The 25,840-nt window shown below is 36.3% G+C and overlaps 1 protein-coding gene across 3 annotated transcripts in view; it reads left to right on the top strand.

The window, feature by feature from the left end:
• The window catches only part of SESTD1 (SEC14 and spectrin domain containing 1), a 151,364-nt gene that overhangs the window by 52,695 nt on the left and 72,829 nt on the right, over positions 1–25,840 (top strand). For 2 of the 3 annotated variants that reach the window (XM_054477411.2, XM_054477412.2), the window contains 2 exons: positions 14,574–14,653; positions 24,341–24,449. In XM_054477411.2, coding sequence (XP_054333386.1) covers positions 14,574–14,653; positions 24,341–24,449 — 189 coding nt within the window. Of the gene's footprint in view, positions 1–14,573; positions 14,654–24,340; positions 24,462–25,840 lie in introns of those variants that run through there. The other variant, XM_054477414.2, reaches the window with a different exon arrangement.

Here is a 25,840-nt window from a genome sequence, read left to right as displayed (position 1 = left end):
TTAAGCTTCAGCAATGGTGGACGCCCCTACCCCAGCCAGGCTGCTGCCTCGCAGTTTGATCTCAGACTGCTGTGCTAGCAGTGAGCAAGGCTCCGTGGGCATGGGACCTGCTGACCCAGGCATAGGAGAGAATTTCCTTGTCTGCCAGTTACTAAGACCTTGGGAAAAGCACAGTATTTGGGCGGGAGTGTCTTGTTTTTCCAGGTACAGTTTGTCATGGCTTCCCTTGGCTAGGAAAGGGAAATCCCCTGGCCCCTTGCGCTTCCTAGGTGAAGCAACTCCCCGTGCTGCTTCGGCTTGCCCTCCATGTGCTACACTGACTGTCCAGCCAGTCCCAATGAGATGAACCAAGTACCTCAGTTGGAAATGCAGAAATCACCTGTCTTCTGCATCAGTCACATCGGGGGCTGCAGACCGTAGCTGTTCCTATTTGGCCATCTTGGAATGGAAGATACTTTTTAATTATTTCAATAGTTTTTGGGGATCAAGTGGTGTTTGGTTACATGAATACATTCTTTAGTGGTGATTTCTGAGACTTTGGTACATCCATCACTTGATCAATGTGCACTCAACCCAGTGTGTAGTCTTTTATCTCTCACCCCCCTCCCACCCTTCCCCCTGAGTCCCCAGAGTCCATTATGTCATTCTTATTCCTTCATATCCTCATATGTTAGCTCCCACTTACAAGTGAGAACATATGTTTGGTTTTTCCGTTCGTGAGTTACATCACTTGGAATAATGGTGTCCATCTGCATCCAGGTTGCTGTAAATGCCATTATTTCATTCCTTTTTATGGCTGAAGAGTAGTATTCCATGATGTGTTTGTGTGTGTGTGTGTGTGTGTGTGTGTGTGTGACATTTCTTGCCAATTATCCCAGCACCATTTGTTTAGTAGGGTAGTAGGGTGTCCTTTCTCCATTTTATGTTTTTGTTTGCTTTGTCAAAGTTCAGTTGGCTGTAAGTATTTGCCGTATTTCTGGGTTCTCTATTTTGTTCCAGTGGTCTGTGTGCCAGTTTTTATACTAGTTCCCTGCTGTTTTGGTAACTATAGTCTTGTAGTATAGTTTGTAGTTGGGTAATGTGATGCCCCCAGATTTGTTCTTTTTGCTTAGTCTTACTTTGGCTCTGCAGGCTCTTTTTTTTTGTTGTTCCATATGAATTTTAGGATTTTTTTTTTCTAATTCTATGAAGAATGATGATGGTATTTTGATGGGAATTGCATTGAATTTATAGATTGCTTTTGGCAGTATGATCATTTTCACAATATTGATTCTATCCATCCATGAGCATGGGATGTGTTTCCGTTTGTTTGTGTCTATGATTTCTTTTAGCAGTGTTAGCAGTGTTTTGTAGTTTTCCTTGTAGAGATCTTTCGCTTCCTTGGTTAGGTATATTCCTTTTTTTTTTTGCAGCTGTTGTTAAAAGGGTCTGAGTTCTTGATTTGATTCTCAGCTTGGTCGCTGTTGGTGTATAGCAGTGCTACTGATTTTTGTACATGGATTTTGTATCCTGAAACTTTATTGAATTCATTGATCAGATCTAGGAGCTTTTTGGAGGAGTCTTTAGTGTTTTATTGGTATACAATCATATCATCGACAAACAGTGACAATTTGTCTTCTTTACCGATTTAGATGCTGTTTATTTCTTTCTCTTGTCTGATTGCTCTGGCTAGGACTTCCAGTATTATGTTGAATGAAAATGGTGAAACTGGGCATCCACATCTTGTTCCAGTTCTCAGGGGGAATGCTTTCAAGTTTTCCCCATTCAGTATAATGTTGGCTGTGGGTTTATCATAGAAGGCTTTTATTACCTTAGGATATGTCCGTTCTATGCTGATTTTGCTGAGGGTTTTAATCATAAAGTGATGCTGGATTTTGTCAAATGCTTTTTCAGCATCTATTGAGATGATTATATGATTTTTGTTTTTAATTGTTTTGTTTATGTGGTTATCACATATATTGACTGGTGTATGTTAAACCAACCCTGCATCCCTGGTATGAAACCCACTTGGTCATGGTGTATTATCTTTTTGATCTGCTATTGGGTTCAGTTAGTTAGTATTTTGTTGAGGATTTTTGTGTATGTGTTAATCAGGGATATTGGTCTGTAGTTTTCTTTTTTTGTTATGTCCTTTTCTGGTTTTGGTATTAGGGGAATACTGGCTTCACAGAATGATTTAGGGAGGATTCCCTGTTTATCTTGGAATACTTTCAGTAGTATTGATACCAATTCTTCTTTGAATGTTTGATAGAATTCAGCTGTGAATCCATCGAGTCCTGAACTTTCATTGGAAATTTTTAAATTACTGTTTCAGTCTTACTACTTGTTATTGGTCTTTTTAGAGTTTTTCTTTCTTCCTGGTTTAATCTACGAGGGTCGTATATTTCCAGGAATTTACCCATCTCCTCTGGGTTTTCTAGTTTGTGTGCATAAAGGTGTTCATGGTAGCCTTGAATGATCTCGGTTATAATATCTCCCATTTCATTTCTAATTGAGCTTATTTGGATCTTCTCTCTACTTTTCTTGGTTAATTTCATTAATGGTCGATTGATTTTTGTTTATCTCTTCAAAGAACCAGCTTTTTGTTTCGTTTATCTTTTTTTGTTGTTGTTTCAGTTTCATTTCTGCTCTGATCTTTATTTCTTTTCTTCTGCTGGGTTTGGGTTTCGTTTGTTCTTGTTTCTCTAGTTCTTTGAGTTGTGAACTTAGATTGTCAATTTGTGTGCTTTCTGACTTTTTGATGTAATAGGCATTTAATGCTATGAGCTTTCCTCTTAGCACCATTGTTGCTGTATCCCAGAGGTGTTGATAGGTTGTGTCACTATTATTGTTCAGTTCAAAGAAATTTTTTCCATCTTGATTTTATTGTTGCCCAAAAGATCATTCAGGAGCAGATTGTTTTAATGTATTTGTATAGTTTTGAGTATTCCTTTTGGAATTAATTTCCAATTTTATTCTACTGTAGTATAAGAGAGAGTACTTGATATAATTTCAGTTTGCTTAAATTTATTAGACTTGTTTTTTGGCTTATCGTATGATCTGTCTTGGAGAATGTTCCATATGCTGATGAAAAGAATGTATATTCTGCATTTGTTGGGTAGAATGTTCTGTAAATATCTGTTAAGTCCATTTGTTCTAGGGTGTAGTTTAAGTCCATTGTTTCTTTGTTGCCTTTCCATTTTGATGACCTGTCTAGTGCTGTCAGGAGAGTATTGTATTTCCCCAGCATTATTGTGTTGCCATCTGTCCCATTTCTTAGGTCTAGTAGTAATTGTTTTATAAATTTGGGAGCACCACTGTTAAGTACACATATATTTAGGATAGTGATATTTTCCTGTTGAACTAGTCCTTTTTCATTATATAATGCCTCTCTTTGTCTTTTTAAAGTGCTGATGCTTTAAAGTTTGTTTTGTCTGATAGAAGAATAGCTACGCCTGCTCACTTTTGGTGTCCATTTGCATGGACTATCTTTTTCCACTTGTTTACCTTAAGTTTATGTGAGTCCTTAAGTGTCAGTTGAATCTCTTGAAGACAACTAGATACTTGGATGGTGAATTCTTATTCATTCTGCCATTCTGTATCTTTTAAGTGGAGCATTTAGGCCATTTATATTCAACGTTAGTGTTGAGATGTGAGGTACTGTTCTACTCATCATGCTATTTGTTGACTGAATACCTTGGTTTGTTTTCATTGTGTTATTATTTTACAGGTCCTGTGAGATGTATGCTTTAAGGAGATTCTATTTTGGTGTATTTCGAGGATTTGTTTCAAGATTTAGAGGTCCTTTTAGCAGTTCTTGTAGTGCTTGCTTGGTAGTGGCAAATTCAACATTTGTTTGTCTAAAAAATACTTTATCTCTGCTTCATTTATGAAGCTTAGTTTTGCTTGATACAGAATTATTGGCTGATAATTATTTTGATTAAGGAGGCTAAAGATAGGACCCCAGTCCCTTCTGGCTTGCAGGGTTTCTGCTGAGAAATCTGCTGTTAATCTGATAGGTTTTCCTTTATAGGTTACCTGATGCTTTTGCCTCACAGCTTTAAGATTCTTTCCTTCGTCTTGACTTTAGATATCCTGAAAACCATGTGCCTAGGTGATTATCTTTTTGCAATGAATTTCCTGGGTGTTCTTTGAACTGCTTGTAAGTGGATGTCTAGGTCTCTAGCAAGACCAAGGAACTTTTCCTCAATTATTCCCTCAAATAAGTTTTCAGGCTTTTAGATTTCTCTTCTTCCTCAGGAACACCAATTATTTTTATGTTTGGTTGTTTTAATGTAATCCCAAATTCCTTTGAGGCTTGTTCATTTTTAAAAATTCTTTTTTGTCTTTTTTGGATTTCATTAATTCGAAAGCCTTGTCTTTGAGCTCTGAAGTCCTTTCTTCTACTTGTTCAATTCTATTGTCGGAACTTTCCAGTGTATTTTGCATTTCTCTAAGTGTGTCTTTTATTTCTAGATGTTGTGATTGTCTTTTCTTTATGATATCTATTTCTCTGGAGACGTTTTCATTAATATCCTGTATTTTTTAAAATTTCTTTAAGTTGGTTTTCACCTTTCTCTGGCGCCTCCTTGAATAGCTTAATAATCAACCTTCTGAATTCTTTATCTGGCAATTCAGAGATTTCTTGTTGGTTTGGATCTGTTGCTAGAGAGGAGCTAGTGTGATCTTTTGGGGATGTTATAGAACCTCGTTTTGTCATGTTACCAGAATTATTTTTCTGGTTCATTCTCATTTTGTTAGACTGTTTCAGTGGAAAGATCTGGAACTCAGGGGCTGCTGTTCAGATTCTTTTGTCCCACAGGGTGATCCCTTGATGTGGTGCTAGGGATGGGGCTTCCTGAGAGCCAGACTGCAGTGATTGTTATTGCCCTTCTAAGTCTAGCCATCCAGTGGGGCTACCAGGCTCCAGGCTGGTGCTGGGGAATGTCTGCAAAGAGTCCTGTGATGTCATCTGTCTTTAGGTCTCCCCTCTGTGGTTATCAGCAACTGCTCTGGTGGAGGTGGCAGGGGAGTAAATAAAGTGGCCTCTGTGGGAGTCCTTGATTTTAGTTTTGTTTGGTGCTGGTTTTCTTGAATGCTGGTTATGCTGGTAGTGAAGTTGTCACATGGACAGAATCAGGACCTCGGTTTAGCCAGAGTGTTGCAGGTGGTGGAATTAGCTGTTGTTTTTCTCCTTTTTTGGAGCAGGGTTATTCTGTTGAGTTATTGTAATGGCTTGACTTGGTTGGCCTCCAGCCAGGAGGTGGCACTTTCAAGAGAGTGCCAGCTGCAGTGGTAGAAGGTGGATATAATCTTGCCCCACATTGGCCAGGATGAGTACTTTGGTTTCTCTGGTTTGGTTGTGGCCATAGAGCTCCTAAGAGCTTTATCTTTTGTCCTTGGCTACCAGGGCAGTTAGAGCAAAACCATCGGCAGGGTTAGACTAGTCTGAGCTCCGACTCTCTTTGGATGGGGGTTTCTGTGGTCACTGGGGGATGGTGGGTGGTTCTCAGGCCAATGGAGTTATTTTCCAGGGGGATTATGGCTGCTTCTGCCGCGTCATATAGATCACCAGGGAAGTGGGGAAAAGCCAGCAGTGACAGGCCTCACCCAGCTCCCATACAGTCAGCAAGGCCAGTCTCACTCCCACCTTGCCCCCACCAACCACACTGAGTTTGTATCCAGACAGCCAGAGAGCAGGGTTGGGGTCTTGCCCTCAGGTACAAGCCTTCACATTGAGAAAACAAGCAGGGCTCTCAGGTCTCTCACCTCCCTGCCTGCCCGCCTGCATGGTCAGCTATGGCTTCTGTGCTTGTATCTGCACTTCCCGTTTGCCCCCCTACTCCCTGGATTCTGCTTAGGAAAGTTTGTGCTCAGTTGAAATTATTACAGAGTTCAGCTAGGAGCATCCTTCACCCTGTGACCCTTCTCCAATTTCACCAGTTGCCTTACCTTCCCTAAGGGACCTCTGTGAGATGAGGTCAGGAATGGCTTCCCTGGGCTCATGCTGGGGACCAGGAGTACCTACAGGGCTCTTCCAACTGCTTCTTCTCCTTTTATATTTCACACAGCTCCCTAAATCCATTTCAGCTCTATGTAAGATTAAATTCTTCTCCCATGATCTGGATTTTTGAGTTCCCCAGTGGGGATGTGTGTTCAGAGGCTGACTTTTCCCCCCTCACACTTTGTTGATTCACAGTTTTTCAGCTGTTTTGTGGTGTTTGCAGCAGCAAGCCACTTCTTTAGAAAGGTCTGTGAACTCTTCAGTTTTCCTGTTATGTTCCTGTGTTCATTCTTGGAACACAAGTTAACAATATGCATCTCCAGATGCTGTACTGTCTGTCCAAGTGGGAGCTGCATGTTAGTCCTGTCTCCTATTTGCCATTTTCCACCTTTATGTTATTTAACATTTTATTGTGGAGATGGTGGTGGTGTTGGTTGTATTTTGCAAGATTTTTCCTTTGTTTATTTTGTACATTATCTATTTAAATTTTTCTATTAGATACTAAGGTAACCATAAAGATTTTTGTTTTTTTTAATGACTGTGCTAAACACTTGAAAAACTGGAGCAAATAACTTCTGAAAAATTAAATTAAATTTGACCTAGTGGTACAGTAATAATTATTTTTTATTACCCATCTCTTTTGTGACAACGGTGAAACAGATTGATGGAAAGGAGACTCTAGAAGGGAGGAAGATACAGAGTAAATACAATTGTTTTCATCTCTTAACTGCTTTACTTTTTATCTATTAGTTCATTTGATCTTGGCTTATACACTCACAAAACTGTATTTCTCTTTAGTATTACTTAAAGCTACATTTTTATCACTTTCAAGATACTCTTAAAACAATTTTAAAAAGCTGTTTAATTTTTTTAAAACCCATTATTTTACCATGCTGAAGTGGTTGTGTAAAGGAAAGTTTGGATAAAGCACCTATCTCTCAGGAGATAGTGATGAAATGGAAGATTACTTCTGGGTATCATAGTTTGCCAAAGTAAATCTAGACTGAGAGACTAAAACCATTTTCCTTTTCCCTTTTAGGGATGTGGAGAATGCAGTTGTAAAAAATTAAATTTTAGCATTTGATGGTGTAAAATCAATAATTTGACTTGGAAATCTTCAATAATATTAATAGATTTTATCCATGAGTCACCTGCATCTATCATTTCTTACGCCTTGTCTTAGGGATTCCAGATGTTCCTGTTTCTTGGATGCTGTTTAATTAGGTTTGACTATGGCAAGGGTTAAAATCTCAATGTGTTGAAGTGCATTTTTATTCAAATTAAATGGCAACAGAGTAAAAAAGAAAAAAAAAAGAAAAGCCTTAAGTGATTGGAGACTGTCTACTAAACTCTCAATTTTAGTTTTGCTGCTTCTACCAACTTTCTCCACTGATTAAAAAAGGAGCCTATTTTAGCCAACTTAAGCAGAAAAGGGATTTATTTTGTATACTTTACAGAATTTATGAGAAGGATGGAGAAATAAGTTCAAAAAAATAGGAAGGAATTAAAGGCAGCTGAGAATTTGTCTCTGCTCATATACCATAAGGAAAATCTGGTTAGGAAGCCAGTTCTGTTTCTGTGACTGTTGTCTCTGTATCTGCATTTCTTCCTCAAGGTTGAATTTTTTTTTCTTTGGGAGCATCCCATGGACAACTGAAATCAGTAGTTCTCTTGTTTCTAGCTTTCAGGAGTCCCTGAGGTCAAAACTGTTTTTTATAATTCTTAGGTTTTATTTGCCCTGTTTACTGTGTTGACATTTGTGCTGATGGTGTAAAAGCATTGGTGAGAAAAAGTGCTGGTGCCTTAGCATGAATCAAGGCAGTGGCATGTCTGTATGCATGTCAACCTAAAAGGAAGAAGCTGAGGCAAAATTAATATAAGTAGAGAGTTTTTTTTGGCTAAGCTCAAGGACTGCAACCTGGGAGCATAGATTCAAATTGTCCTGAACATGCACTTTGATTAGTAGCAGTTAGAAGTAGATTTTTAAGGGCAAAAAAGTTGTTTGTCAGGAATTCTCATTGGTTCACAGAAATAACATTGATTAGTGATTGGCTCTACATTGTTAAGCTATAAGGTATGGGTTATGGCAAAAAAGTTGTCAGAAATTCTCATTGATTCACAGAAATAACATTGATTAGTGATTGCCTCTACGTTGTTAAGCTATAGGGTGTGGGTTATAATGTCCAGTGGGACATTATTAGATTTATTTATAGCTACTTATGGCAATAGCAAGCAATTTCAAAAGATGAATACACAGCTCAAGACGTGGAGTAGGGCATGATTGTTGTCTCGTTTTAGTGTCTCTCTTGGTCTGGTAATTAAAAGGACTTGCATTCCTCAGATAAAAGTTCTTTCTTTTTTCATCTGTACACACACACACACGTGTGTGTGTGTGTATATATATATATAACTTTTCATTGATAATATTTCTCATATCAAATGTGTGAGTTTTTTCTTCACACCAATCAATTCTCCAGCTCTCCAGATACCACCTGGGTGTCCTACAACCCAATTCAATTCTAGCAGTAAGTGCCTGGAGTTATCAGATCCAGGGTTTAAGGGCTCAACCCCACAAGACTGTCCTCACTTTATTTATTTGTTTCTTTTCATTTTTTATAGACAAGGATCTTGCTATGTTGCCCAGGCTGGACTCAAACTCTAGGGCCCAAGCAATCCTTCCACTACAGCCTCCTTAGTAGCTGGGACTACAGGCTCAGGCTGTCTTCACTTTAGGTGCCATTGCTAGGCTGTCCTCTGTTTAGATGCCAGGCACAAGTATTGGGTCCCCAGGTTACCCACACTTCTGTCTGACTTGGCTACAAATCAAGGTTCTCATCATCCACAACCCCTTTGGGTTTGATAATTCACTAAAACAGCTCACAGACTTCAGTAAGACAATTTACTTATGATTACTGGATTATTATAAAGGATACAACTCAGAAACAGCCTATAGAAGAGATGTTTAGTGCAAGGTATCGGCAGAGGAGGCGTGGGGACCTTCCATGGCCTCTCTGGGTGTGCTGCCGTCTCAGCACCTTGATGTGTTCACCCACCTGGAAGCTCTCTGAACTGTTCCCCTCCCCTTTTTTAAAACATAGAGTGGGGTTCTTGCCATGTTGCCCAGGTTGGTCTTGAACTCCTGGATGTCATGGGTGCTACTGCCCAGGGCTGGCTTCACAGTTTTTAAAGGGATTTACCAAGAGAGTTGTAGTTAAAGAAAGGCAGATTATTAGTGGAAGTATAAAAATATGCTGCAAGGTTGCAATGGGCAGCACAGCAGAGAAAGGGTTGTCTGCCAAGAGGTGGGGGCTGGAGGGAAATTGTATAGAGTCATGCTGCAAGGGGGCTATCTGCAAGGGGAACAAGGTCATTGTGCCTTCAGGTTGTTTGTGATTAACCATCTGTCAGAACAGTTGTTCATTGTTTCCCATCTGGGATCACCCCTTCCTCATTGTTGCTTACTTATCAGGGCTCCACATCTCCCCCACCCCCTCTGACAGAATAGCAGTGACAAATCTTTGGCAATGGGGTGGAGGTCTCATCTTCCAACTACTTCCTGGCATGCCTAGGGCATGGAGTAGGCCCTACCTATGGTTGTTGGTTTGACAGGAGACCCTGTGGGTCATTGTCCCAGATTGTGGGACTTAGGATATTGAATCTTTCTGGAGGAAGGGACTCATCAGAGAGGGGAAGCATGTCAAGATGAAACTGGTGACCAGCTGAATCCAGGGGAGATTCATAAAGGTAGCAGGCATCTTTGGGGAGAGAATGATTCCATTCACAGTATCATTTGAAAGTGAAACTGTTGAATTCTAGAAGATAAAATTTTGTTTTTTAAAGCCATTGACCAAAAAGGGAGACAAACCTTTTGCTTTGTGACTGTTTTTCCTTATTGGAAACCCATTTAGGTAACCTGAAAATTAAACTCAATGAAAAAGTGTTTGAATTTAATTAGACACAGAAAGTATGTGTTCAGCAGGGGAATACGTGACTCTTAGGAACAGCATAAGTTGTTTTTTTGATTACATTGAGAATTTAGACATATCAAGAAAAGCCAAGGGTCCAGAATTAAATTATGTTAGAGGAAAACATTGCTTAAGTTTTTTGACCTTAAAGTTGAAACATTAAAATATTATGCTAATGTTTAGCATTAGGCCATAATAACAGAATTGGAGGAAAATGTGACAGGAGCTGGCAAAAACTGGGGAGTGTTATTTTATTAGGCCTTCTTTAGGGGAGAAAAAGCAGAAAGTAGTGGGACACAGCAAAAGTTAAACTGAGATGATTCTGAGAAGTTTTAAAAATAAACGTTACAGAATGAAAAGTAAAACTTCTTGCAATTTTATTAAGAACAGATTAATACCTTAAGAAAACCTTGTTTTAACATGGGGAGAGGCAATGTTAGAAAGACTATCCTAAATAATTCCCTTTCGGTTATAACCAACTTAATCACATACAAAATTCCTTTCATAAATTTCCGTTTACAAACCTTCTTATGACTTACACAGACTATTTTTGACATGCTTGGACTTTATGACTTGTCCTAAGCATTCCTCTTTCTTAAACAACCAGTCATTCTATTTTAGGACAAGAATTTACCATACGAGATTTTTTTTTTCTCATATAAAGTCTTTTTTTTAAACAAAAAAACCTTCCTTTCCCAAAATACCTTTTTACCTTTATAACCTTCTTCATGTCTCTCTTATTCCCTGGTTCCTTTTACCTTGTTTTATATATAACCTTTAAGTAACCTTTGAATTAGACAAAAATTATTTTCCTTTTGTTGGGAAGTTAAGGTTTGCATTTCATTTGCTGTGTGAGTTCTGTGAAGGAGGATCAAATGAGGAGGTAATTTACATACTGTAGAAGTTATCCCCTCTTAAGAGATTGTTCAATTAGGTTTCTTGCTAGGGCTTGTTTGAATAAGTGTGGGCTATATTTTAAACCCCTGAAGTATGACTATCTAAGTTGAAGTTTCTATTTAGTCCGTTTTCACACTGCTATAAAGAAATACCTGAGACTGGGTAATTTGTAAACAAAGGAGGTTTAATTGACTCACAGTTCTGCATGGCTGGGGAGACCTGAGGAAACTTAACAGTCATGGTAGAAGAGGAAGCAGACACCTTCTTCACAGGGTGGCAGGAGAGAGAAGTAAGGAGGGCAGGGGAAACTGCCATTTATGAAACCATTAGATCTCTTGAGAACTCACTATCACAAGAACAGCATGGGGGAACCACCCCCATGATCTAATCACTTCCCTCACTCTACATATGGAGATTACAATTCTCTTCCTCAAAACATGGGGATTGAAGATGAGATTTGGGTGGGGGCACAGAGTCAAACCATATCCAGTGGCCTGTCCTTCTGCATCAAGAACACTTACTTGGAGAAGTGTCCTTAGGACAATCTGGAATGGGCTGGAGGCTTCTAAAGCAGCCAACAGTTAAGCCTGTCTCTTGTCCTTGCATTTTTCTTTCTCTGTAGCTCTGTTCCCATTACTCTGTTCTCAATTATTGAAGAACTTGAAGGCTGTGTCCAGCAATGTTGGGAAAGTAGTTTGTGGTCTCTGATCTAGATTTTGGAGTTCATGTCTAATGTATGGGATGCCTGGCTGATAAACAGCTATGACAGTGAGGCCTTCTGGGCTCTAGGGGTTCATATTAGTATATTTTCTCATAGCCTCAGCCAGCTTGGTATAAAATAGGGCTGGGTTTTCATTTGACTCCTGTCATATTTCCCTTAGTTTGACATAATTTACAAGTTTTATATGGCTTTTTAAATGCCCTGAATCAGGCAAGTGATCATGTGATTATGACGTTTCCTGCTGTGGTCTGCCTCTTGATAACCCCACCTAGGATCAGTGTAAGGCATTGCAGTTCTCCCAGGGCCAGACTCCTGGGGGTTTGGGGTATGCACTTCATCTGCTCACCTTTGAGCCAGAGACCATATGTGGGATTTTTCCTCATGGGTGCAACAAGTGGTAAAAATAATATACATGTCCTGCCAAGTGAGGTAGAAGGAAGCAATAGTCCTTTAAATTCCTTTGTGAAATGAGGAGGGCCCCTACTGAAAGAACCAAAGCTTAGTTTTTATTTGGGAAAGATCAGACATTAGGAAGGGAACACGGACTCTGATGGTTCCTAGATCCCCATTTGCCATGTCCTGGAGCAGCGGAACTTTTTCTGAGGCCAAAATGAGATCATAGGTGGCCTCTGACCTAGTATGAGAAGGGGAGTAGAATCCCTGATAAGGAGGCGGCACTGGAAAACAACATCAAAGGTTGGGATGTTGAGGGGAAGGTGAGAGAGAGGGAGCAGATGGAGTAGGTGTAATTGAATGTGAAGGTGGTTTGTTAGGGGAAGAAGGTGTGGCCTCAACCCATCCAGCTAGCTGGATCCATCCAAATGTCAAAAGAGTCAGTGGGGCCAGAGAATATAGTCATGCACGTTCAGCAGGTTTGGTGGAGATCAGGATCCCGAGAGAGTGAGTTATGAAAGCCTGGACGTAGGAACTTCAGACCATTTAGAAGAGTTGCAACAGAAAAGGTCAAGCTGTAAAATAGTACTGGGGCAAGGGTCCCACCTGGTGGCTAGGAAGATTCCTGATCTGAAAGTTTATAAGGTGGCCATGTTGTATTACACAAGAAAATTAAACTTTGTTTTTGAGAGTCTGAGGGTCAGATTTATCCAGTATTTTAGGATGCAGCCCAGAGATGAGTCTGAAGGAATAGACGGGGTTTGTCCCATGATGGGACTGGAAAACAACAAGCTGTTTGTGGCTAATAAAATAGTAGTACCTACCTTGTAGAAATGTTGTGAAAACTAAGATAATAAAAAGAAATCATTTAAAACAGTGCATAGTTTATAATAAACACTTAGTCAATGTTAATTATAATAATTATTATCACCCCTTTATCAAACTTTCAAATCAGGTCTTCAACAAGCTGGTCACAAGACAGGAGATCTAAGATATGAATCTAAGCTGTCTGGGTTCTTGTATAACTGGATAACAGCTCATCATGAAGTGCTACTAGTTTTAGATTAAAGATGTAAATTGTGAGCTTTTTTCCTCCTACTTCCTACTAGTCTGTTTGCCGGGCTAATATAGAACAGACTTGAATAAACAAATTGCAAATGTTCAAGGGAACTTGAATATATCATCTAGATGGACAACTTGTTTTCTTTGAAGACAGATGCAAATGGTCGTGTTTTTTAAATTGTATACACAAAAGCTATAAAATTATATACTGGTTTAATTAGTCTTGTTTAATTAGCCATTATCTGACCAATGTTACAACTCCATCTTTTTTTTTCCTTAACATCTATTTTTTTGTTTGTTTTTTAAAGACTGCCTTTTTTTCCTGCCCCCCAGAGCAGGGCTGTTTCTTGAGTTTTTAGCTCTAGCTGGTAGCACAGCCTTAGGTGGGATAGGTTAATAGCAGGTATTTGCTGAATAAGTAATATACAAAGAGTCATATTTTCTGCTGTGCTAGAAATGTCTTCAAGAGAGTATGCTTTCACTAAATACAATAAAATTTCACAGTGCACTTCAAGGAACTGCTCTGTGTTGTGATGGTGGGTGGGTGCGAGATGGGTCAGGGGAGGAAGGGATAAAATGTGATTGAGAATACTCTCTCAGACATGAGTATAAGAGGATAATAGAATTGAATTTGATTTTGTTCATTTTTGTTGTTGTTTTGTTTGAAAGGTCCTGCTCTCCTTACAATCAAAATTTGGTAGTATACTGGGCTGGCCAAGCCTGAATGCCTGCCATGGCAAAACCTCCATTTAAGGGAAACTATCTTGCCCTTAGCCCTTGCTATGAGGGTAGTCCCTTTTTGTATTTAGCTATAACCCCTGGCTATGGCTGAGTAGACCCTGGAAAACTGAATCAAAGAATAGTGAATTGTGGCCTGGTACAAAAAGATGAGCTGGCCTAATCAAATTTTTCCCTGGAAAATTAAAAGCTGTAAAATGTAGAGAGATGGAGGCAGTTAACAGTGGGGGCAAAAATTGAAACACTGTATTAGAAAATGTAGTGAGATAAACAGGATAACGTATGGTACCATGTGTTACAGGGGAGCAAAAATATGAGAAATCAGAAAAAGCCATTTAATAGTGAAATGGAAAGAATCAGATATTTGGCATTACGCTGTGTAATTAATAAGGAACACGAAGGAAGATTGACTGCCTGTTTGATTGATTCATTTGTTTATTCAACAAATTATTTTTTTAGTTACTACTATGTACCAGGCAGTGTTTTAGCCCGAGTATTGCTCTGAGAAAGAATTAAGCCAGTGATTCTCAACCACTTGTGATTTTGCCTACCAGAGGATATTTGGCCATGTCTAGAGACATTTTGGTTGTCACAGCTGGGAAAGGGAGATGGTATTGGTTTTTAGTGAGTAGAGACCAGGGATGCTGCAAACTATTCTACAATGCACGGGATAACTCCCTACAAAAAAAGAATTATCTTGCTCAAAATGTCAGTAGTTCTCAGGTTTAGAAACTCTGGGATAAACTATCATTAGGATATATTTCATGGAATAATTGTTGTCTTGTAGTTGACATTTGACTTTCTGTGTTTTCAGAATTAAGGAAGTTCACTGCAGTAAAATGGAGGCCTCAGTAATATTACCCATTCTGAAGAAAAAACTAGCCTTCCTTTCAGGTATGTTTTCTTCTTAAAATTTGAAGTGTTTGATATACACACTTTTTAATGGTTTTTTCTTTGTTAAGTATGACAAATACATTTTTTAAACGAAAGTTTTATTTAAAAGGTATTTCTAAGACATCTTTAAATCAGAATGAAGAGCTAGGAGAGCTAACTCTGTACTGGTTCTTGGCAGGCCAATTTATTTTTCTAATTTCAATTTTTATTTTAGATTCAGGGGGTACATGTCCCTGTCTGTTGCATGGGTATATTACATGATACTAAGGTTTGGGATATAACTGATTTGCCTCACTCAGGTAGTGACCATAATACCCAGTAGGTAGTTTTTCAGCCCTTTCCCTTCTCTCCCTCCCCCACAGTAGTCTCCAGTGTCTGTTGCTCCCATCTTTATGTCCATGTGTGCCCAGTGTTTGACTCCCTCTTACAAATGAGAATGTGCAGTATTTGGTTTTCTGTTTCTGTGTCAATATTCACCTAGGATGATGGCCTCTGGCTGCATCCATGTTGCAGCAGAGTGCATGATTTCCCTGTTTTTTATGGCTGCGTAGTACTCTATGATGTATATGTACCACGTTTTCTTTATCCATTCCACTGTTGATGGGCACCTAAGTTGATTCTGTGTCTTTGCTATTATAAATAGTGCTGCAAGGAACGTATGAATGCATGTGTCTTTTTGATAGAGCAATTTATTTTCTGTTGGATATATACACAGTAACGGGATTGCTGGATTGAATGGTAGCAATCCCATTACTGGGTATATACCCAAAGGAAAATACATTGTTTTATAGATTCTCTGTTTTAAGTTCTCTGAGAAGTCTCCAAACTGCTTTCTCCAGTTACTGAACTAGTTTACATGACCACCAACAGTGTATACACATTTCCTTTTCTCTGCAGCCTCACCAGCATCTGTTATTTTTTTGACTTTTTAATAATAGACATTCTGACTAGTATGAGATGATATTTCATTGTCAGTTTGATTGCATTCCTGTGATTATTTGTGATGTGCATGCTTGTTGGCCACTTGTATGTCTTCTTTTGAGAAATGTCTGTTCATGTCCTTTGCCCACTTTTTAATGGGGTTGTTTTTTCATTGTTGAATTGATTAAGTTCATTATGCATTCTTGGTATTAGGCCTTTGTTGGAGGCATAGTTTGTGAATATTTTCTCCCATTTTGTAGGTTGTCTGTTTACTCTATTGATAGTTTCTTCTGCTGTGCAGAAGCTCTTTAGTTTAATTACGTCCTACTTTTCAATTTTTGCGTTAGTTGCAGTTACTTTTGAGGACTTAGTCATAATTTTTTTTTCCAAGGCCAATACTCAGAATTGTATTTCCTAGGTTTTCTTCCAGGATTTTTATAGTTTTAGGCCTTAGGTTTAAGTCTTTAATTCATCTTGAGTTAATTTTTGTATATGGTGAAAGGTATGGTTCAGTTTCATTCTTCTGCATATGGCTAGCAAGTTATCCCAACACCATTTATTAAATAGGTAGTTCTTTCCCCATTGCATGTTTTGTTGAAGATCAGAAGGCTATAGGTGTGTGACCTTATTTCTGGAATCTGTATTCTGTTCCATTGGTCCATGTGTCTGTTTCTGTACCAGTACCATGCTGTTTTGTTTACTGCAGCCTTGTAGTATAGTTTGAAGACAGGTAACGTAATATCTCTGGCTTTTTTCTTTTTGCTTAGAATTGCTGTGGCTAGTTGGGCCTTTTTTGTTTCCATATGAACTTTAGTTTTTTTCTATTCTATGAAAATTGACATTGGTAGTTTAATACAAATAGCATTGAATTTGTAGATTGCTTTGGGCTGTATGGCCATTTTAACATTTTAAATATGACGATGGAATGTTTTTCCATTACTTTATGTCTTCTCTTATTTCTTTTAGCAGTGTTTTATAGTTCTCCTTGTAGATATCTTTCACCTCTTTGCTTAGGTGTAGTTTTAGGTATTTTTTTATGGCTGTTATAAATGGGAATATGTTCTTTATTTGGCTCTCAGTTTGAATGTCATCAGTGTTTGGAAATGCAACTTATTTTTGTATATTAATTTTTTTACCCTGACATTTTACTAATGTAATTTATCAGTTCTAGAAGCCTTTTGGTGGAGGCTTTGGTGTTGTCTAGGTATAGAAACATAAAGTCAGCAAAGAGCAATAATTTGACTCCTTCTTTTTCTAATTCTGTGCCTTTTATTTCTTTTTCTTGCCTGATCGTTCTTGCTAGGACTTTTAGTACTATGTTGAATACAAGTGGTGAGAGTAGCTATCCTTGTTTTGTTCCAGTTCTTAAGGGGAATACTTTTAGCATTTGCCTGTTCAGCATAATGTTGGCTGTGGGTTTGTCTATAGATAGCTTTTATTATTTTGGGATGTGTTTCTTCAATGCATAGTTTATTGAGGGTTTTTGTCATGAAAGGATGTTGGATTTTATCAAAGGCTTTTTCTGCATCTGTTGAGATGATCATATGGTTTTTAATTCTGTTTATGTGGTGACTCACATTTATTGATTTGTGCATGTTGAACTGATCTTGCATCCCAGGAATAAAGCCTAATTGAATGTGGAGGATTAACTTTTTGATGTGCTGCTAGATTCTGTTTGCTAGTATTTTGTTGAGGATTTTTGCATCTCTGTTCATCAGGGATATTGGCCTTTAGTTTTCTTTTTTTGTTGTGGTGACTTCACCAGGTTTTGGTGTCAGGATGTTGCTGGCTTTACAGAAGAGGGAATCCCTCCTCTTTAATTTTTTGGAATAATTTCAGTAGGATTGGTACTAGCTCTTCTCTGTATGTCTGGTAGAATTTGGCTGTGAATCCATCTAGTCCAGGGCTTTTTTTGATTGGTAGATTTTTTTAAATTACCAATTCAGTTTTAGAACTCAATATTGGGCTGTTGAGGGCTTCAGTTTTTTTATGATTCAACCTTGGGAGGGTCTGTGTTTCTAGGAATTTATCCATTTCTCTAGAGTTTCTAGTTAGTGTGCACAGAAGTCTTTTGTATTTCTGTAGGATCAGTTGTAATGTCACCTTTGTCATTTCTAATTGTCCTTATTTGGATCTCCTCTCTTTTTTTTCTTTCTTAATCTAGCTAGTGGTCTGTTGATTTTGTGTATCATTTGGTGTTGTCAGCCACCCCACCCCCTTATTTTTGAGACAGGATCTCACTTTGTCACTCAGTTTAGGGTGGAGAGCAGTAGTACGAACAGGGCTGACTGCAGCTTTGACCTGAGCTTAAGCGATCCTCCAGCCTCAGCCCTGACAATTAGCTGGGACTACAGGTGTGTACCACCATACCCAGCCAATTTTTGTATTTTTTGTAAAGATGGGGTTTTGCTGTGTTGCGCAGGCTGATCTCAAATTCATGAGCTCAAGTGATTCGCTCACTTTGGCTTCTCAAAGTGCTGAGATTTGAGGGCTGAGCCACCTCACCTGGCCTCGTTGATCCTTTTAATGGAATTTGGGGTCTCAATTTCATTCACTTCTGCTCTGGTTTCAGTTATTTCTTTTTTTTGTGTTAGCTTTGGAGTTTGTTTGTTCTTGTTTATCTAGTTTCTGTAGGTGTGACATTACATTGTTAATTTGAGATCTTTGTAACTTCTTGATGTAGTCATTTAGTGCTATAAACCTTCTTAACACTGTTTTTGCTGCATCCCAGGGATTTTGATATGTTGTATCACTGTTTTCATTTATCTCAAACAGTTTTTTGATTTCTGCCTTAATTTTGTTTACACAAAAATCATTCAAGTGCAAGCTGTTTAATTTTCATGTAATTGTGTGGTTTTGACAGATTTTCTTGGTATTGATTTCTGTTTCTATTACACTGTGATCTGAGAGTATGGTTGGTATGATTTCGAGTTTTTTTTTATTTATCGAGACTTGCATTATGGCTGAGCCTGTGGTTGGTCTTAGAGTATGTTTCATATGCAGATGAGAAGAATGTATATTCTGTGGTTGATGGGTGGACTGTTCTGTAGATGTCTATCAGGTCCAGTTGGTCAAGTGTCAAATTTAAGTTCAGAATGTGTTTGTTTTCTCACCGATGATCTGTCTATCAGTGGAGTGTTGAAATCCCCTGCTATTATTGTGTGGCTGTCTAATTCATCTTGTAGGTCCAGAATTACTTTTTTTATGAATCTGGGTACTTCAATGTTGGGTGCCTGTATATATATTTAGAATAATTAAGTATTCATGTTGAATTGAACCCTTTATCATTATGTAATGCTCTTCTTTGTCCTATTTTATTATTGTTGGTTTAAAGTCTGTTTTTTCTGATATGAGAATAGTGACCCGTGCTCTTTTTTTGTTTTGTATATGTGTAATAGGTCTTTTCCCAACCCTTTTCTTTGAACCTATTATTATCATTACATGTGAGATGGGTCTCTTGAAGACAGAAGATGGATGGGTCTTGTTTTTTGAGTTTTTTGTTTGTTTATTTGAGATAGGATCTCGTTCTGTCACCCAGGCTGGAGTGCAGTGGTGCGATCATAGCTCACTGTAGCCTTGACCTTCTGGGCCCAAGCAGTCCTCCCACCTCAGCCTTTCGACTAGCTGGGACCACAGGCATGTGCCATCATGCCCAGCTAATTTTCTCATTTTTAATATTTTTGTAGAGACAGGTGTCCTTATATATTGCCCAGGCTAGTTTCAAACTCCTGGGCTCAAGTGATCCTTCTACCTCAGTCTCCAAGATTGCTGAGATTATAGGCATGAGCTACTGTGCTTGGCCAAATCTTCTTTTTGGATCCATCTTGCCATTTTGTGTCTTTTAAGTGGGGTGTTAGACCTTTTACATTCAAGGCGAATATTGATATGTGAGGTTATAATCCTATTTTGAAGTCGTTAACTGGTTGCTTTGTAGTCTCAATTGCGTAGTTGCTTTATAGGGTCTGTGGGCTATGTAGTTAAATGTGTTTTTGTAGTAGCAGGTGTTCTTTTGTTTCCATGTTTAGAACTCCCTTAAGGATCTCTTTGGTCTAGTGGTAATGAATTCCCTTAGGAATTACTTGTATGGAAAAAATTTTATTTCTCCTTCACTTATAAAGCTTAGTTTGGTGGGATGTGAAATTCTTGGTTGGAAATCTTTTTCTTTAAGAATGCTGAAAATAAGCCTCCAGTCTCTTTTGGCTTATAATGTTTCTCCTGAGAAGTCCACTATTAGCCTGACAGGGTTCCCATTGTATGTGATCTGACTCTTCTCTAGCCTCCTTTAAGATTTTTGATGCTCTACACATTCGGAGAAAGCTCTCTAGAAATGAACTATAAAAATAATCCCTGAATGGCGTGAACCTGGGAGGCAGAGCTTGCAGTGAGCCCAGGTCACGCCACTGCACTCCAGCCTGGGCAACAGAGCAAGACTCCATCTCAAAAAAAAAAAAAAAAAAAAATCCCTGAAAATACAGTCTTCTGATACTTATTCTGTTCTGTAATTTCATTAAAATGACCTCTACAAGGTAGATGTCATGATGTCTCTCACTTCTTATATGAAAATGTAATAATTAATAATTGACTAACTGGCATCCAAATAATTGTTTCTGAAATACAGAATAATTAGTTTTTATGATAACTGTCTTCTAGCTTTTTTCTTGCATCTTCCTCTGAGAAAGTTTCAGTACACTGGAGGAGTTAATATCCATTATTCTGTTTTCACTCTTTGCTGTTCAAAACTCTTTATATACACTTGAATTTATCTTCAGTTATCAACTCAAAGTGTGTATCAGCTAAGATGAGTCAAGGGGAAGCTATGAGTGGGAGCATGTATGTATGGTACATTGGGTGTAGTGATCTTCTGGAGTTTGGATCATTGAGTAAATCTCTACATGATTTAGTATAGATACTGTAGCTCTGCCAACTCAGAGTTATTTGGACTGCATTATCTTGCTTTCTCTGTGTTATTCTTTTTTATGTCCTGTCCTAATTGCCTTGATAATACTATGTCCTTTTTCAAAGTATGTTATGTCTGTGTATAAATTGACATTTTCCTAGTGTGTATTATATTATATGTTGTATATAATATACTATATTGTATATACTATATTATATGTTGTATATAATATACTATATATATGTTGTATAATACTATATTGTATATACTATATGTTGTATATAATATACTATATTGTATATACTATATTATATGTTGTATATAATATACTATATTGTATATACTATATTATATGTTGTATATAATATACTATATTGTATATATGTTGTATATAATACTATATTGTATATACTATACTATATGTTGTATATAATATACTATATTGTATATACTATACTATATGTTGTATATAATATACTATATTGCATATACTATACTATATGTTGTATATAATATACTATATTGCATATACTATACTATATGTTGTATATAATATACTATATTGCATATACTATACTATATGTTGTATATACTATATATGTTGTATATAATATACTATATTGTATATACTATATTATGTTGTATATAATATACCATATATGTTATATGTAATATACCATATTGCATATACTATACTATATGTTGTATATAATACACTATATTGCATATACTATGCTATATGTTGTATATAATACACTGTATTGCATGTACTATGCTATGTGTTGTATATAATACACTGTATTGCATGTACTATGCTATGTGTTGTATATAATACACTATATTGTATGTACTGTGCTGTGTGTTGTATATATTCTATTGTATATACTATGCTATGTGTTGTAGATAATATACTATATTGTATGTACTATATGTTGCATATAATATACTATATTGTATATACTATTATATGTTGCATATAATATACTGTATTGTATATACTATATTATATGTTGTATATAATATACTGTATTGTATATACTATATGTTGTATATAATATACTGTATTGTGTATACTATATTATATGTTGTAGATAATATACTGTATTGTGTATACTATATTATATGTTGTAGATAATATACTGTATTGTATATACTATATGTTATATATAATATACTGTATTGTATATATTATATGTTGTATATAATATGCTATATTGTATATACTATATGTTGTATATATGTGTATACTATATTATATATTGTATATAATATACTATATTGTATATACTATATTATATATTGTATATAATATACTATATTGTATATACTATATTATATATTGTATATAATATACTATATTGTATATACTATATTATATATTGTATATAATATACTATATTGTATATACTATATTATATATTGTATATAATATACTATATTGTATATACTATATTATATATTGTATATAATATACTATATTGTATATAATATACTACATTATATATTGTATAATAGTAATATATATTGTATATTATATACAATATATAATATATATGATATGCAATATATATCATATATTATATACAATATATATTACTATTATACGATATATAATATACTGTTATATACATTATATATGCTATATATACACATATAGTATATTTATATATAATATGTAATATATATTGAATATATAATACTATATACTATATTAATACAATATATAATATTAATATATACTATATTATATATTATACTCTGATATGAATGATTTTGTAAATATTCTTATTCATAGCTTTGTGCATTTTTTTCTCTTCTGTAACTGGAAGCTTTGTCTATTTTGTACAAGTTCAGCAGTATGCATTTTTATAAGTAGAAGTGGTATAAGGATAATATGCATTATATTTGTGTTAGGTTTTGTCAGATTGCCCTCCAAGAAGATTGTTTCAATTTCTGTTTTTTCCAATGGTGTGTGAAAATGCCTTTCTCACACTCTTTTCAATAGTAGACATTATTATTCTCTTATAATCTTTACCATGACATTTTTGCATCTTGTGATGCTTGTCTCTGTGTAGCATTTGATGCTTTTGACCATAACTATCTTGAAAGTCTTTTTCCTGTTGGCTTTCACCCCTCTGGTACTTTTACACTGGTGATTATTTTATTGTCCCTGAATGAAAGCCGAGGGAATGGATTTAAATATAGCCCTGAATGTTAAATTTATCTTCTAAAGACAATTCTACAGTGAGTCAGAGTGCCATAGTCCAGGTGTGAGCCTTTTTTGGGGCTTGGCTTAATGCATGGATAAAGCTTAGCAATTTTGAGGAGTAAATGAAAGACTTCTTAGCCTATTCCTATTAACGCCCTCTCTTGACCGTTGATGATTTAAGCCAGTAATTATCAAACTTTTTTAGTAATAGAGAAAATTTTTTCAAACCGACAGAGTCATTCAGGCGATGCAGTTTGAAAACCACTTGTGTTAATCCATTTTTTTTTGAAAAATGACACATATTCTGAACAAAAAATAGGCAATTGAAGTCATATTGATTGATTAGTAAGTTGAATCACCTTAGATGGTTATTTGTTGACATTAAACAAAGTGGTTGGATAGCAGTAATGGTTGACCTAATGGAGGACAGAAGTTCATTTATGGTTCATATGTTATGAATTGCATTTGTGTCACTAATATGAGTCTTTTTCTTCACACCTTTCAGTTTTTAGTGATAGCTGTCTAGCGATCATGTGGAATTGTTTCTTTCAGTATTTGCTGCTTTGTAAGCTTCTAAAATTACCTCGAATGTCAGTTTGGTCAGAAGATGGGCTTCAGTGTGAAAATCAAACATGTAGGAAACTTCCAAAGACATGATGTGGGTATAAAAGTATTTAAAAGTTACATTATACTTTTGGCACACTGAAAGGGACTTGAACGTACATGGAATGTAACTGTATTCTGCTACCTTGATTTCAGACTTCAATATCCAGTTCCCATGCACCCTTCTCAGCTGGGCAGGGCTTTATCTTTATTGTCTTATGAACAGTATATGCCTGTCTGACCTTTGTGAGTTAACTCAGATCATTCCTCATCACAGAATACTCTTTTGACTTGGTTTACAAATTCTACCCATTTTCCTTTCCCTCCCTTCCTCCCTACCTCCCTTCCTCCTTTCCTCTCTTCCTTCCTCTCTCTCTCTCTTCCTCTCTCTCTCTTTCTCTCTCTCTCTCTTCTTTCTTTTCTTTTCTTTCTTTCCATGCAATCTTGCTATGTTGCCCAGGCCAGTACTGGACTCCTGGATTCAAGTGATAATCTCGCCCTCAGCCTCCTGAGTAACTGGGACTTGAGACTACAGACACGCCGATACCCCCAGCTCTGTTTTTCTCAAGTCTTAACTTTTCAATGAAACTTTTCACATTTACTGCAGCTCTTAATCATTTTCTAAATCCCTTTTTATAATTTTATATATCTTATAGAACGTAACAAACTATCATATTTCTTATGACCTAAATATTTTCTTCCTAGGTTGATTGGAAATTTATTTTATTTTACTTGCAAATACTTATTGTGCTGGGTACATGAGAGGTGTTTGATGAATTGATTACATTAAGCACACTAAATGGAAGAAATTTAAATAAAGTGATATTTGCTATGTTTGGGTGAAGATTTCATGGGTGAATTTTTTTCCTTTTTTCTAAATTTTCTGTAATTCTCCTATACTATCATAAACATTTACAATCTATAAGTAGCCATTAGATATTTTCCAAATTATGTCTTAAACTTATCATTATTTTATTTAGATTGGATTCAAATATATATTATTCAGATTATGCCTTAATATGTATTACATGTTAAATTTAAATCTCTTTTTTAATAGGAGGAAAGGACAGACGGAGTGGCCTCATTTTGACAATTCCATTATGCCTCGAACAGACAAATATGGATGAGCTGAGTGTCACCTTAGACTACCTACTCAGCATTCCAAGGTGACTCTAAAGGTGTCTTTTCTTAAATCTCAGTATGTTTTCATTCAGTTACTAATGATTCTTTCTATTGTTGAAGTATACTTTGCTATCTTATCTGCTTTTATTCGCAGTGAAATTATAATTATAGATACTAAAATTAATGACTTATAACATCATTGCAGATAAAATGCTTATTTTATGCTCTTGATGAATTTAAGGATATACAGATTTCCAAAATGTATGTATTGTCGACTTTTAAGGAACACAGTAACTAAGCATTTATATCATGTAACTTTAGAAAAATTGGAGAATTTAATCAGTAGAAAACGTCTTTTATTTAGGTAAGCTATTTCACCATATTGATATAAATACGTTTGCAGGTTTTAATGTATTAAGTGAGTGAAGGCTATTAGGAGTTTATAAATATTTTTATTTTAAAAAATGTCAAAAATGTTTGTTTATATTTTAATCTAAAGGGCCTTTATCTTTAATTTTCACATTTCTTCAGTGAAGACCCAATTTAACCCTCTTTATTTGCCCTAGTCTACCCATGACTTCAACAACAAAAATAAAGCTTCCTCCCCATCTGCTTCTCCCATAATTGGGACTGAGGCACAACGTGACTGCATATTAGTCATCTGGAGATTTTTTCCAAAATTCTGATGATGGGGGGGTTCACTTCCAGAGATTCTGATCCAATTGTTCTTGGGAAGCCTGCTTATCAGAATTTTTAAAAAGTCTTTTAAGCTTCCTGTGTATTTCTAATGTGCAACCAGATTTGTAAACCACTACAATTAAGCATGTAAATGAGAGCAGGTTTCTGTGTGTGTGTGTGTGTACAATGTAGAGGTAGAAAAAGGAACACGACTATCTCATATACTGCTCTTAAGTTCTAGCTAGTGAATTTTAAACATTTTCATCAGAGTAAACAATTCTTTGTATGTTTTTCCTGTATTTGCATTTTATTGACACAATAGCTTTTTTCCATTTAAACCACCTTGCAGAGTATGGGGTTAAAACAACTGATTTTAATCGCACCTGCATCCAATAGTGTTCTATAATTTAATGATTCTGTTGCTGTTTGTTTTTTTAATATTGTGGAAATAGAGGTCTTCATGTGAAAATTTTCTCAATTTTTTCAGTTTCTGGGGGTGAAAATGATGAGAACCTGTAGTCGATGCATTAGTATTAGCATTAGCTAATTGCATTAGCAATAATCTTGCTAATCCCCCAAGCTGTGGCTTGCTAACTTGTTCATCATTAGATAACAAACTGCTTTTTAGGTAACCATGGTTAGCCAGACTTAAAGCTTACAAATTATGAAAAAAAATTCATACATGGATTCATAGAAGGTTAAATATGTCAAGTGCCATCTGAGCCAACTGCCTTATTTTGTAGTTGAGGAAATTGAA

The sequence above is a fragment of the Pongo pygmaeus genome, chromosome 11 (genome assembly GCF_028885625.2).
Source record: "Pongo pygmaeus isolate AG05252 chromosome 11, NHGRI_mPonPyg2-v2.0_pri, whole genome shotgun sequence".
Taxonomy (NCBI): domain Eukaryota; kingdom Metazoa; phylum Chordata; class Mammalia; order Primates; family Hominidae; genus Pongo; species Pongo pygmaeus.
Note: the sequence above shows the minus strand (reverse complement) of the source record. Positions and strands in the feature narration are given on the sequence as shown.